Consider the following 14,726-nt stretch of genomic DNA (forward strand, 5'->3'; position numbering starts at 1 on the left):
CTTTCTCAGATCTGCCCCTCCTGACTGAGAATCTCCTTGATCTCCTCCCAGTGACATGATCTAGTGAGGGTGTGGTGTGTGCACCTACCTACACTAGCTGTTTCTACTAAACCTCTCTAGTAGTTGTAGTCAGGGTGTGTTAATCCCTTCAACCTACAACAACTAAGTCCAGTAGGACTTGAGTATTATAATCTATGTTATATGTACCTAAACAATATCTGTGTGATCTTTCAATTTAGTATCTCAAGATTACAATGGTATTACAACAGCAAGCTCAGATCCCAACCGCTGCTCACCAATGTGAGAAGTTGGCCTGATGTATGATGTCACTAGTTCTAGTGTACACCTTATATCAGTCCAAACAACCCTTATGGTGATTGGTTGTAAAGTCAACCTTATAGACCAGCTATCCTAGTGGTAGCATGGACAAGAGCAGTCTTAGGCTAAACTCTGAATAGCATGTGAAGCCAGCTGTGATACCATATATAATCCCTTGAATACCAAATGAAAGGACACCACAACAGATATATATAAATAAAATAAAGTGTATTTATTCTAGTCAAACCCTCAGCACTCTTTATGAGATTCGAGGTAAGTACAACACAGTCTTATTCAAGCATACATTAAGTCACACAGGTAAGTAATACAGTTAGGCCCTAGGGGCCACGCAAACCATATACTAAAGAAGTGGTATAAGGACCACTGTCACGGAAATAGGATAGGCCTAGGCCTAGGGAATCGCTGAGGCTACACTACACTACCAACAGTTAGGAGGTGGGAGGCCCACGGGATTCAGGTGCAGAGTGGAAACACTCACGCGTAATGCGTATAGTCGATAGAAATAGTACAGTTCTGAAATAAGCAGTTTAAGGACACTTCTGAAGCAACTAGAAAGTCGAGACTCGGAAACTAGACCCTAGGATAGTCACTACCCTTGTGAGCACCGAAGTACCCAAGTTACCTAGCCCACAGGCTGCGGGTGCATAGGTGTGAACTTGCGTCGGGTTTCGTCGTGGACTTCTATGGATGCCTGAAGGAAAGATGCTGACAGGCAGTCAGTGAAGAGTGTCCGGTGGATCCCAAGGCCGGGATCAAGAAGGAAGGGTCCCTGCAAGCAGAAGGGACAGAGTCAAGGTCACTAGCCAGTGACCACGTGGAACCAGGAAGGAACCAGGCGATGTCGTGAAGATTGCAGGTGAAGGGAAAAGCTTGTCGCAGCAGTCACGGGTACCAGGAGACGTCGAGGACGACCAGGACCAGGAGGCGAGCTGTCCCACGAAGGCTCTTGCTGTCGGCGGCGTCGAAGTTGAACTAGGACTCAGCAAGCCTTGGCAAGCGGAACCCACGAAGAATGGAGGACTTGCTTCTGGTGCAGACCAGGAAGGTCTGGGGTGCTTCTCTTTTGCAAAGAAGCGGGAGCCAGTCTGGAGGAGCCAAACCAGCAGTGAAGATTTGAAGGTGTGTCGTCACAAAGGCCGCTAGCCAACGGGCAAGCAACCGGACAGACGCGGCAAGCAGGAAAATGCAAAAGGGCCCCAGACAGGACTCGTGGAGTGTGGGGGGCTGATCTTCGGTGCAGATGGTGCTTGGGGTTGGGGCTTCTCAATCCCCGGTGCACAACTTCGAGGGTACCTCAGAAGCTGCGCTGGAAGATACTCGCCACTTTTCCCAGGTAGCTGGTCCCACGTCTCTCGTCGCCTCCACGGATCTCAGCTCGGCTGTGGATGTGGATCAGGGTCGGAGAAGTCTGCAAGTCAAGGCTCTGGTCGGGCTCTGCAGTCGGTTCCTCGTAGAACTTCAGCAAAGCAAAGGGTAGTCTCTTGATGGTGCCTGTTTGCACAGGGTAGCCACTCCTTGGCCACAAGGGAGATTCTTCAGTCTTCTTCTTTCGTCGAATGTCGAAGGTCCAGAGTTTCTGTTCAAGTTCCAGGTTCAGGATAATCTAATCTCATGAGGCCCAGCTACCACTTTTATACTAATCTGGGGGGCTGGGTTGCCTGCTAGGTCACGCCTTATGGGTGGGACCTGGGAGGGGGGTGGTTACACCCCCTTCCCTTTGTCCAGTTTCGCGCCAGGACTGGGGCTGGTGTGCCCCAACACCGGTTTGAACTGGCCTATGCATGGGACACCTTGTGTGCCCCAGGCAGTGTCTCGTTTCATTCATCCCTCCCTGCCCCAATACACTAAGGCCTGTCTGGGGTGGTGCTCGCACCTCCCAAGGCAGGAAACCTATTGTCCAAGCCTCCCTTGCCGGGATCACTCCCAGCAGCAGGAGGTCAGACTTGTGTCGTGGCAGCAGCATCCATTTTGTGATGCTGGGGCTCTGGTTAACTTTAACCGGGTAAGTAAGTTACAACATGTCTTCTCCCTCTAGAAGGGAGGGATAATATCCTCATCCCCAGAAATGGGATGGGGGTATTATTCCACAGTGTTAGACACCTTACACGACATGTTTTGATAAAGCCAAACCATAGTTACCATAACCGTTTAAGGTTATAAGGCACTTTAAGAGTATATGGTAGGCGATATCATAGAACAGCTATAAGGACATGGTTCCGAAAGCTGCAGACAGGCTCAGCTCATGCTAGAGCACCATCTCACATGTTACCAAGCACTCTGCCTCCAGGATTGTTAAGGCCTGCCATAGGAGTGGCTGATAGGTACACGTGTCTATATATAAGATAGGTATAGGAATACTACACCTAAGCAAGGAGTGTTTACACGACCTTGCCCCAGCTGAGTGATCAGCCAGTTGTGTCATAATGGAAGGCCAGGCCAGGGGTGGCATAATACATGCTGCAGCCCCTGGTAGGCCTAGGGTACACCTATGCCCTGGGTACCTAAGGTACACTGTACAGGGGCCAATAAGGTGATCCTATCCAAATGGGTTATGCACCTAAAGTACATAGTATTAATTTAGAGAGAGAACAGCAGGGCTGTGTGTCTGATTAGCAGGCCCACAGCCACATCTAAGTCGAAAACCAGTAAAGCAAAAGCAAAAAGTGGGGGTGAACATAGAAAGCAGACCCTACTCTCCTACAGTTACATTGACGATATTTTTATAATTTGGCATGAGAACGAAGATACACTCACTCAATTCCTACACTGGCTGAATAACAATTGTTTAAGACTCAACTTCATCTTGGCCTTTGACAAATCCTCAATCGCTTTCCTTGACCTCACCATCTATCAGTCTAACGGTGAATTAATCACAAAGTTGAACAGGAAAACCACAGAGCGAAAAACATTGCTTCGCTACGAAAGTAAACACTCGCGTGCATTGCGTGACGCCCTACCATACTCCCAATTTTTGCGAATTAGTCGTAACTGCTTTCTTAAAGAAGATTGCTTTCAACGAAGCCTCAACCCTGTCAGCCAAGCTACGGGCACGTGGCTACCCCAAACGACTTGTGCGGAATGCCCTTAAAAGAGCATGGTATTGCCCTAGGGAAATTCTCTTATCTCTCAAACCTAAGTCTAACACAAACCGCATGGTGTGTGTTACCACATTTTCACCGGTTTCATACACCATCCCCAAATCTATTCTAAAACATTGGACTATTCTGGATGCGGGCACCATGAAGATTGAACGCCCACTCTTTGCATTTTGCAAAAGCCGCAACATAAAAGACCATTTAGTTGGACCAGCTCTTCCCAACTCCAAACGTGCTCTAACTCTCGATGCACATTAGGGCTTTGAACCATTGACCGGGCATGCCAAATGTGGTAAGTGTAATGTTTGTGAATTTACCATTAAAGGCAAAGTATTCAACTTTAACAATGTTGTAATGAAGTCAACATTTTTCTCAAATTGCAATACATGTAATGAAATTTATTTGATTCAATGCCCTTGCCCAAAGATCTACATTGGCCAGACAACGCAGAAAGTAAAGACCCGGATTGATCAACACCACAGAAAAATCCGCTGCAAGACCCCAAATGCCCCCCTTGTAGAACATTTTGCCACTGTGGGCCACAATGAAGAAGATATTAGATGGACAGTAATCACTGTGGTAAAACCACCACAAAGAGGTTCGGAAATTGCACAACTTTTAAACAAAGAGGAACTTAAATGGATTCTCTGCACTGGCAGTATCAAGAATGGATTGAACAGAAATGAGGACTGGACCACTCTACTTTAATAGTAATGTGTTTTCCGTTTTTGTCCAAATTATCAGAATGTCCAGTCAATTACAGTAGTTTATTGCTCTTCTTGATTCCATGTTTGGAGCGGACAGTCTGCATCCTTCAAGAGGCTAATTGCTTCCTAATGTTTACGCAGTCATTTGTTCCCCTTTATGTGATTTATAGTGGCTTTAGACTATATTGTTGTTCCCAATTTTACTCTTTGGCCGCACTGTGTCTACTAGTTTTAACTATTCATTCATTTTCTATCTCCTCCTTTGAATTCCATTCAGAGTCTTCCTTTACCCTACTCATGCCCTTTAGCATTTCCCTCACCCAATATGGCCGCTATTATGGCACGCGTCTCGCACAGACGTCACGTCTGCCCAGCTAATTAGCGCAAGGTTTTAGTTTCCCCTAGCGTCCTGATACATAGCCACCGAGCTCCGGACATCCATTGATCACCGCATCTGTAAGCCCTTACCAAACCCCCTTCTCCCACCCCGTTCCATCATGGTTTAGATGTCAAGTTTTCGACTCTAACCGCCCTCCCCAAACTTAACAGGTCCATCCTGCATCGCATCCCAAGACCGCAACTCTGATTTTCAACCTTCCGTGGAGGTAAGCGCTTTGCTAGCTCAATTGGCCTTCTACTCCCCCCTATTCAGTGCATTCCTCACGATCCCTCCTTTTCATCCCTCAGTATCTACAATTACCGAGATCGCCACGCCATGCATTGTCACCGCGTATCTCCTCATCGTGCCTGGCCTCCCATGTCAGGTAAGCGGCCACCCTGCCCAGTCTGCACCTTATTTCTCTCCTACACAACCCCAAGCTAATGCGGTTTTTTTTATCACCCGCAGGCCTTGAATAGAGCTTCAATTAGCTCAAGTAAATTTTCCGTTGAGGTTCGACCACCCGATTCCTCCCTGCCTCTTAATTAGGTAACCACCCCTTCTTCACTTCTCCCCCCTCCCGTCGCATTCACTACTCCTGACACAGCAGTGGCATCACTTAATTGCCTTCTTGTTAGTATCACCGATTGTCATTCCATGCGCCCTCATTAGTAGGCCAGTACCCACCCCTGGTCACCCGCCTAAATCGCTATTATCTATGTTAATTAAAGACACGAGCGCTTGTACTTATTAATATCACAATTTGTATGGTTTTTTTCACGCGTATGTACACTACAACATAGCTCTAGCCATTTGCACTCACAAGTTAACCTTCCACCTATCCTTTGGGTTAATTTTCATGTGTAATAACCTTTCGCGGTTCCACATAGCGATTCAATTGTGCACAAACTTGGCTGATTGTGTCCCACTTTATTGTTGTGTGTTTAACATTTTTCCTTGATCATTTATTAAATTCACTGTCCGGCTGGACAGTAGCAATATAGCACTGATTCTAGTCTGTATTAATTATATTTCTATTTTAGCTTCTTCACAAGGACCGCTGTTATCACCAGGGCGTGGGGGGCTGCCCTTCAATCCAAAATTACCAATGGAAAGTTGATCTCGATTGGTGTTGCGCTGCAGAAAAAACAGTGTATGAGGGCAGGGGTTGCCCTAAGAAGTGGGAGAAAGTGTGGCACCAGTGGGTGGCATGTAGAGGCCTGTAAGCTGAGGGAGGATGAGTGGGAGGGTGCAGGGCCTGAGGTTAGTTGAGGAAGCTTAGTGTATGAGGGAGGTAAGAGATATTGGTTCCAGAATGTCCAATGTACCAACGGTTTTTGAACTGGGAATGTATGCCTTGTTGATTTTACCATCTATTCCCCGTTGTTGTTGTACTGTACAATGCACAGATTTGTTTACAAAAAAGGAAGTCCAAGCAGGACTTGTCTCCATCCTATTACTCTGTAAAAAAATACTGTTTTGATGCACGCACTGTGCAAGGTACTCATTAAGAGCAAAAGGACAAACTGGTGACTTTAATAAACGAAGGATGATCAGGGAAGTGTGGAAAGGACTAACAGGGCTGGCAAACAACCTTTAACCATGCACATTGCAAAGCTTTGCTGGACCAGAAATAGAACCAATAGCAAAATATTTAGCAGTTTTACCTCCAGATGCTCATCTTGGCAAGTCTCCAGGAAAAGGCCATTAACCTCACCCAATGGCCAGAATAAATAAATAAACTTGTTAGACTGGTGATGAGCTGCAGTAATAACATCCATCACTTCAGCTGGTGAATTACAACTGTTCAGATGAGGCTGCGCGGTTTCCATACATGGAAGTGCAGTGTATGGAGATTAAGATGCAGCACCCTACCCTGTTACTGAGACAAAAGATCCTCCAGAAGATCCAAGCCCAGTCTGGCCTGAGCTTCAGAACTTTAAGAAGGAGCGGCAGAGAGGGGAAGGTGTACAGGAGGTCTGTGCCACACTGCAGGGGGAATGTCTCCCTAGCAACCTCTTGGCGGATTCTCAAACAGACATATGTATGGCACAAGCAGACAGCTGCTCCTGATCAGAAACTGGCATCTGGGTCAGATTCAGAGTTGGTACCACTGGAGTCGAGTCCGGCACTGCAGTGAGCAGACTCAACAAATCCTCTGGTGTAGGAGTTGAGGCATAGGCCAGTTTGGGAAGGGGCATGTTGTAGGACCAGTGGGGTCTGTTGTTGCCAGGGCATGGCTCACCAGTGGATGTCACACTGGGAATCCCCTAAGGCTCAAAATAGACGGATCTGGCATCAGCCTGAAAAGTTGCATTATGACCTTCCTGAAAGCCCCTATCTCCTGTGGAGTTGACGATGGGCTGGTTAACTCAGGGCACACCAGGACCAGGCTTGGTACAGATTCTGTGTCCAACTATGGGGCTTAATCAGGTCCCTTAAGTGCCGACTGCATGTCTTCTACTCAGAGTTAATTGTGTGCGTTGTGTTCAGTGCAATCTTCTTGCGCACCCTTTTCCTGATAAATTGTTGCTGCGAATGTACACTTCATTTTTTACAAAGTTGGTATTTCCACTTCATTTGGGACAGTCGATGACTCTCCCTGCATTTTTTGCTCTGCCACATCCCTCTAAGGAAAAAAAAAAGGTCTCACCAACTGGACCCAAAAAGAGTTCTTAACTTTCACATCGAAGAGCACCTATTGGATGACAAGCTTTGTAAAGACTTTGCCAGTAAAAAGGAGAGGAAGGCGGTCCAGAAGCGCAAGTGGTCTGAACACCAAATGCAAGTAACTGACCATGATCACTTTAGCACTAATGAGTACTTAGACCCCTGCCTCCAGATGACCTGCATGCCAGCTCCTTTCTCTGTGCATATGCTTTAATTGTGGACTGATAGAAAAGTCTTGGTGAGAGTTCCCCGAGTGGCGTAATACGTCTAATCCTAGCTGATTCCCATGCTCATTTGGCTCACCCCTCGATTGTTTCTGTGAGATGAATTCTAAAGTGGTTCGTGTGTGTGTGTGTTCGTGTTCGTGTTCCAAAAAATGCTCAGATGGATCCCATGTGAATCCAGAAAAATGGTCACGCACGCCCCCATCAGTAGCAGACTGGACTACGGCAACGCTCTCTATGCCGGAATCAACAAGAAACTACTTTGCAAACACCAGAACGCCGCAGCCAGACTGATCCTAAACATCCCCCTTCACAACCACATCACCCAAAACCTCCGTGATCTCCACTGGCTCCCCATCGAAAGAAGAATAACCTTCAAGCTCCTCACTCGCGCATACAAAGCCCTCCACAACATCAGTCCTGCATATCTTAACAGCTGCCTGTCCTTCCACGCACCCAGGAGACACTTCCGACCAGCTGACCTGCCTGTCCACCATCCCACGCATCTGCGAGACCAGAACGGGAGGAAAGTCCTCCTCCTACCTCGCAGCAAAGGCTTGGAACGACCTCGCCCTCTCCGGCAAGTCCCTACACTGCTCCAGTTCAGGACTGACCTCAAGACCTGGCTGCTTGGATGACCCCAGCACTCAATGGAGCCCCCCCCCCCCCCCCCCTTCCCCTCTAGTGCCTTGAGACCCTCGCAGGGTGAGTAGCTGGGCCTTACTAACCCTGATTGATTGTGTGTGTATACACACACACTCACTCACTCATTCATTCACTCACTCCCTCCCACTCTTTATTTTTAAAACAACTTTTATTGGGTTTTTAGTTGTCCACATTGCACTATCACATGGCAGTTACATTTACCATGTGTGCACTTGACCCAGGACCTAAAGGGCCGATAGATCAGTGAAAATCAGAAGGAAGGTTCGAAGAGATCAACCTTTATATTTAACCCTGTGTCCTTCTCTTGTATTAATCACACCCTTGTGTCAGCTGTGAAGCATACATCACAACGATGTGTTCCCTCTCCATTTTCCTCCACAACTTTGTGTTTTCTCTCTGGATTCCTACACAAGATACTGTTCATTCTCTGGTATGGCAGCTTTGTATCTTCTCTCTGTATCCACCACAGCCTTCTGTACCCTCTCCAGTGTCTATCGAGGCTACGTTTACACCATATCCTTGTATCTCCTACCCCTTGTACAGCATAGCCTTGTGTCTCCTCACTGGTCTTCAACGCGACCCTGTGTACTCATTTCTATATTGCGTCTTGTGCTCCCTTCCCTTGAGTTAAGCAGAAATCTGTCTGTACCGAAATCTACATTGTTATCCCTTATGAAGCAGTGCGAATTTTTGTTATTGTCATTGTAACACTTACTGATACACTTTAACTACCACATCTTTGTCTTAATGTTGTTCCTCATTGCTCACTTGAAGACCCTGACATTCTAAGCCGTGCACTCAGTAGTAAAACTCGGCCTGTGTTCTTAAAGTTTCACTTGCAAGATCCTCTCTAGAAAGTCTCGCATGCCAAGCTATGTTGATCCACTACACGGTTCATCTGTAGCGTGCACAGCTTTCCGCTTATGTGGAGCTAGGACAGGCCTGCCAATACACCTTAGTCCTGGATAGCCACATGTTGTATCCTTTCCACATTCGCTAGTGCTTGTTACAGCCTCTTATTTTTGTTTGTTGTAGAGATTCCAGAATACATGTTCACGTATCATTCATTCTTTCTATCCACGTTTCTTAGGGTGCAAGCATGTAAAAGGTATCCTACTCTTTGGACCCCCTGGATGTGGTAAGACGCTGATGGCTCGTCAGATTGGAAAGATGCTGAATGCTCGAGAGCCCAAGGTGGTAAATGGGCCCGAAATCCTTAACAAATATGTTGGTGAGTCTGAGGCCAACATCCGCAAGCTCTTTGCAGATGCAGAGGATGAGCAGAAGAGGGTAAGTTACTTAGAGGTGTTTTGGACATTTAGGTTTGACTGTGATCCTATTTAAATTGGAAGTCGTGATATCCTTTTGATGAATTACTAAGGAAACTGGAATAACCAGGTCAATAACATGTCCTACTAGTGCCCCAGTGATCCACCAAATCAGACAGCGCTTAGAGACCCCTGTGGTTATAACGCGCCATACAAATTAAATAAATAAATAAATAAATAAATAAATATAGGTGAATAGATTTAATTGCCTGTGCTAGTCCATTATTGCTAGAACTAGGACCCATTGATTACATGATGCCTGAGGTAGAACAGCAAATGCGTGTTGCTCATCCCTTGCTTTCTCCCTTAATGTGATTGTTGTCAACACACATGCACTAGTTCAAAAGGCACACAGCTGATCTACTTAAGACAACACGTTTATAGAAGTCTCTGAAACGTAATGTATTATCTTAGATTTATGATGCATGAACATTAACTGAACTAATATAACATTATCAAACACCAAATTAATTGGCTACTGTTTAGCCTTAGTATTTGCTCAAATTAACATAATGATGGCCATCTCTTACAACGTAATACTTTGTATAATCAAAATACTTTGCACATTACACTTAAGCAAAGCGCACTTGATAGAACCCTACACATGCACCAGACAGTACACTGAGGTGCCTACAAATGATATTTATGCTTTCAACAGTACTAACCAGTAAACAAACATCATGCACCAGAACACATTCAGGTAGCATACACAACAACATAGGTCAGTTCACATAGGTGCTATCATACAGCATGTCTCATAAATACCACATGTACAAAACTGACTCACTGAATACAGCAGAGATATAATTCACAGTTGAGAATCCCATGTGTGAGAAGTTGGCCTGGTATATGCTGTCCACTAATTAAAGTGGGCACCTTGTACCAGTCCAAACAACCCTTATTGATGATTAGGTTAAAGACAACCTTTATTGAAACCTATCCTAGTGGTAGCTATGGAGAGCAGCCTTCAGGCTAAGTCTCGAAGGAATGTAAAGCAGCTTGTTTTACCAGATCAGAACCTCCTGAATGACCAAATGAAAGGAGAACCACACAAGAGATATATAAAATATATGTCTTTATTACTAAACACTCTCTACTAACCTCTTTATGAGATTAAGCACAAAATATTAAATCACTAGAACAACAGTAAATAGCACAATGCACAGCGGGCTCCAGGGGGAGACCGAACCATATACTAAGAAAGTGGTATAACAACCACGACTTAACTAGACACAGTGCCTAGAGCATGTAGAATCGCTGGGACCCCAAGGAACCACCAAAAGTAGTGACACAGAGGACCCACGGAGGACGGGTGCAGTATGTGAACACAGGCACGAGCTCCATACAACTCTATGGGAAAGTCGCAGTTGGAATTTTAGAGTTTAAGGGCACTTCGGAGAGAACTTTAAGCAAACCCTTGCAAACATAGAAGGTTCTAAGGCCAGCACCCTTGAGAGTACCGAGATACCCGTGTTACTTATCCCAGATGAGTCGGCGGGTGCATAGGGGTCAAGTGGTGTCGGAAATACTCGTCGTTTTCAGTGGCGTGAGGCGAAGAAGTGCTGCTGCCGGGAAGATGAAGTGTCCTGTGGAATCCAAGCCTGGATCCGAGGAGACAAGAACCTGAAAGCAGAGGGGACAGAGTCTGGGTCACTTCAGGGTGACCAGGGGCACGATAGACCAATGCCCACCAATGTCGGGTGCTTTAGGTGAGATGACTCGATGCTTGACTCTGCAGCCACGGGGACCAGGAGACATCTGCGGTGACCAAAGTCTGGAGGTGAGCTGTCCCACGAAGGATGTCGAGTGCTGGGGGGGGTCAGTGTCTGGATCGAACACCAACAAGCCTTGGCAACTGCAACCCTCGCGGGCAGAGGAAATAAGCTTCGGTGAGGACCAACAAGGTCCTGGGCACTCTCCAAGCTCTGGAGAGTCAGGGCATGTCTGGAGCAACCAGGAAAGCCCAAGGAAAGTCAAAGTTACCTTCACAGGGACCCACAGGCCAACGGACCAGGGATCGCGAAGGGACCGCAAGCTGAATCACGAAATACCAGCCTCCGGAACACCTGTGGAGTGTAAGCCGGAAATCTTCAGTGGAAATACTGCTCGGGTCAGGACTACACGTGGCCCAAAGCACAGCCTCAGGGATCGCCAAAAAGCATATGCTGCTGCAAAAGTACACGGTGCACAGGGGTTCGGGTTGCACGGTCCCCACGAGGGATACTGGTCTCAAAATTGCTGAGAGCGCAGATCGACCTCGGAGACCTCGGGAACCCACCTCCTGTGTTGCAGAAATCTTCAAAGTCCTCAGGAGCTCGGGAGATGCAAACCGGTCATATGCGTTGAAGGTGCCTGCGATGCAGGGGAGTAACTCCTTTACTCCAAGGGAGATTCTTCGGTCATCCAGTGTAGTGTAGATCGTCGAAGTACTTAGTTTCTGTAGCAGAGTTTAGTCAAGATAAAATCTAAAGTCTTGTAGTCAGGGTTCCTACTTTATACCCAAGGAAGGGGTGTGACAAACTCTGGGGACCCACCTATGGGAGGGTTAGGACAGAGGAGTGGCTACACCCATGTCCTTTGTCCAGTTTTGTGCTAGAACAGGAGCAAATGGCTCCTGCAACCGGTTTGAGCTGGACTATGCACAGGGACACCAAATGTGCCGCCAGTGCAGACTTTCAGGCACTCTCAGAGTGCACCCACCCAGCCCTAATACACTAAATCCTGTCTGGAAAGTGGTCACACCTCCCTGTGACAGGAAACCTATTGTCAAACCTTCCTCTGCTCGAGCTTGGCTCAGCTGCAGGAGGGCAGACTCATGGCTGTGGCTGGCAGCATCCATTTTGTGATACCCAGGTCGAGAAAGCTGGTACCGGGTAGCCCGGTGACCCACAGTAGTAGTTCTACAAGGAAAGAATCATACCTCCCACACCAGTTACTGATGTGGAGGTATGATTCCAAGGTGTTTGACACCAAACACAACATGTTTCTAAGCAGCCATTTTAAAGTTAGCATTTACCGCGAGGTTATAATGCACTTAAATATATATGGTTGGCTGCATCACAGACAACCCCGGAAAATAGGTTCCGAAAGCTGCAGAGGGTCTATGCTCATGCAGGCGCATCCTCTCACATAATACCCAGCACCCTGCCTCCAGGATTGATAAGGCCTGCCATAGGAGTGACTGATAGGTTTATATGTGTAGTGATTTAGAATAGATATAGTGAACCTATATCTAAGTAAGGGGTGCATGTACCACCTTACACAGGCTGCAGTAGCAGACCTGTGGTGTCAGTTTGAATGATCTCTCAGGGGTGGCATAATACATGCTGCAGCCCCTGGGAGGCCTCTGGGGTACCTATGCCCTGGGTACATGGTGTACCATATACTAGGGACTGATAAGGGTACCCCAGTATCCAATCTGGAGTGTACCTAAAGTACATGCACAACCAATTTAGGGAGAAAGCAAATAAACGGGGGTCCTGATTAGCAGGATCCTAGTCAGACTAGTCAAAAACCAGCAAAACACCAGGAAAAAAGTGGGGGTAACCGTGCAGTCAGATTCCACCTTCCTACACCATGCTCACAACTGCACTCTACAGCTTGACCTGGCACATAGTATGGGGCTGATATAGAGTTTTACAGAAAGGTTACTCCGTCACAAACGGGTATCCTGCCCACCGTATTACAAGTGCATTATATCCAATGTCACTTGGAATACGGCGGATGGGAAATCCGTCACGTTTGACAGAGTAGCCTGTGCGCCGAATTCAAAATTAGGCTCTAAGTCATGATAGACCACAATAAACAGAACTCTCACATACACCCAACACAGCTCATCTATGTAAAATAGGCTTGTAGGGTTTTACCAGCAGCATGTGTCCAAAACGCACCACATGCATAATATCAAACATTGCACGCACCCCCTAAAACAGCAGAGCTATGCTGTGTGAATAGGTATCGCCTTGATGGCATAAATATCAGAAACTAGAATCGCTCAGGAGATGAAAAGTTCATGTACATTTACACATTTGCTCTGCCATATAGCACAAGCATTGCAATGTTTGTCTTTGTACTAGTGCACTGAAATAAAGCACATGGCAAGAGAGCGCATCCGGGGTGTGTGTGTGTATTTGCATTTGCTTTGGTGTCCACAACCAAGCAGTAACCGTCACTTGAAGAATTTTTCCACCATTGGATTCCAATCCTAAGGCACATTAGGAGTTTCAGAATGTTGAGATGCCACCAAATAACAACTAGACCCACCATGCACTCTACTACCTGGCATTAGAGAAGAAAGGGTCTGTGTCTTTGTACTAGTATACTATCCAATTTGAAGTGAAGTCTGTATCCCTTTATCTGTTAACCATACAGCGCTAGAGATGAAGGGGACTTTGTACTAGAATACTCTATTATCCAATTTGAAGTGAAGTCTGTATCACTTTATCCATTTACTCTACCATCATGATCTGGAGATAGTTGGATCAATGTCTCTGTACTACTGTACTCTACTATTCAATTTAAAAGGTTGTCTCCAATTTTGTGTCCCTTCATTAGTTTACTTTATCATCCGGTGCTATAGTCAAAAAGCTCTGTCTTTGTACTAGTATAGTCTACTACCAAACTTGAAATAAAGTCTGTATCTCTCTACCAGTTTACTCTACCACCAGCGCTATAGGTGAAAGCATCTGTGTCTCTATACTTGTATACTCTAACTCCAGCTTGAAATGAAGTCAGCTAGAGATAAAATGGTCTGTCTTTATACTAGGATACTCTATTATCTAACTTGAAATGAAGTCTCTATCCCTTTATCCATTTATTCTACCACTCAGCGCTAGAAATGAAAGGGTCTGTCTTTTCAGTAGTATACCCTACCATCCAACTAGAAATGAAGCCTCTGTCTCCCTACTCGTTTACTCTACCATCTAGCCCTAATGGTGAAGTGTTTGGAAGCTCTGTGCTACTTTGTCCAGCCAAGACATTAAATGTTGTACCTGTATACTCTACCACCCAGCTCTAGTGATAAATGGGCTGAGCCAGTTATTTGTACGAATGTACTGGAGTACAACCACCTCCAGCACCGTTCAACATAGATATTTAGTGCTATGGCTGTATACTGATAAAACACTTTTCAAACAGGCCTATACACTCATCACTTTGAACCTTATAACCACTATGTTCTACCATCAGTCAAGAGGCGAAAGGCACTGAACCAGCACACCACTGTGCAGTTTATCTAAGCACAGAGTTAAATGAGACTGTACCCCTGACCCAATGTTTTCTGCTATTTTTACTATCCAGCCCTAGACCTCTCTAGGCCA

At 46.2% G+C, this 14,726-nt stretch overlaps 1 protein-coding gene across 4 annotated transcripts in view; it reads left to right on the forward strand.

The window, feature by feature from the left end:
* The window catches only part of LOC146869886 (vesicle-fusing ATPase), a 1,522,848-nt gene that overhangs the window by 1,027,941 nt on the left and 480,181 nt on the right, over window positions 1-14,726 (forward strand). For all 4 annotated transcript variants that reach the window (XM_085623863.1, XM_085623829.1, XM_085623831.1 and 1 more), the window contains one exon: window positions 9,171-9,370. In XM_085623863.1, coding sequence (XP_085479989.1) covers window positions 9,171-9,370 — 200 coding nt within the window. The remainder of the gene's footprint in view (window positions 1-9,170; window positions 9,371-14,726) is intronic.

This window comes from Triturus cristatus, chromosome 1_1, assembly GCF_964204655.1.
Source record: "Triturus cristatus chromosome 1_1, aTriCri1.1, whole genome shotgun sequence".
In the NCBI taxonomy this organism is placed as follows: domain Eukaryota; kingdom Metazoa; phylum Chordata; class Amphibia; order Caudata; family Salamandridae; genus Triturus; species Triturus cristatus.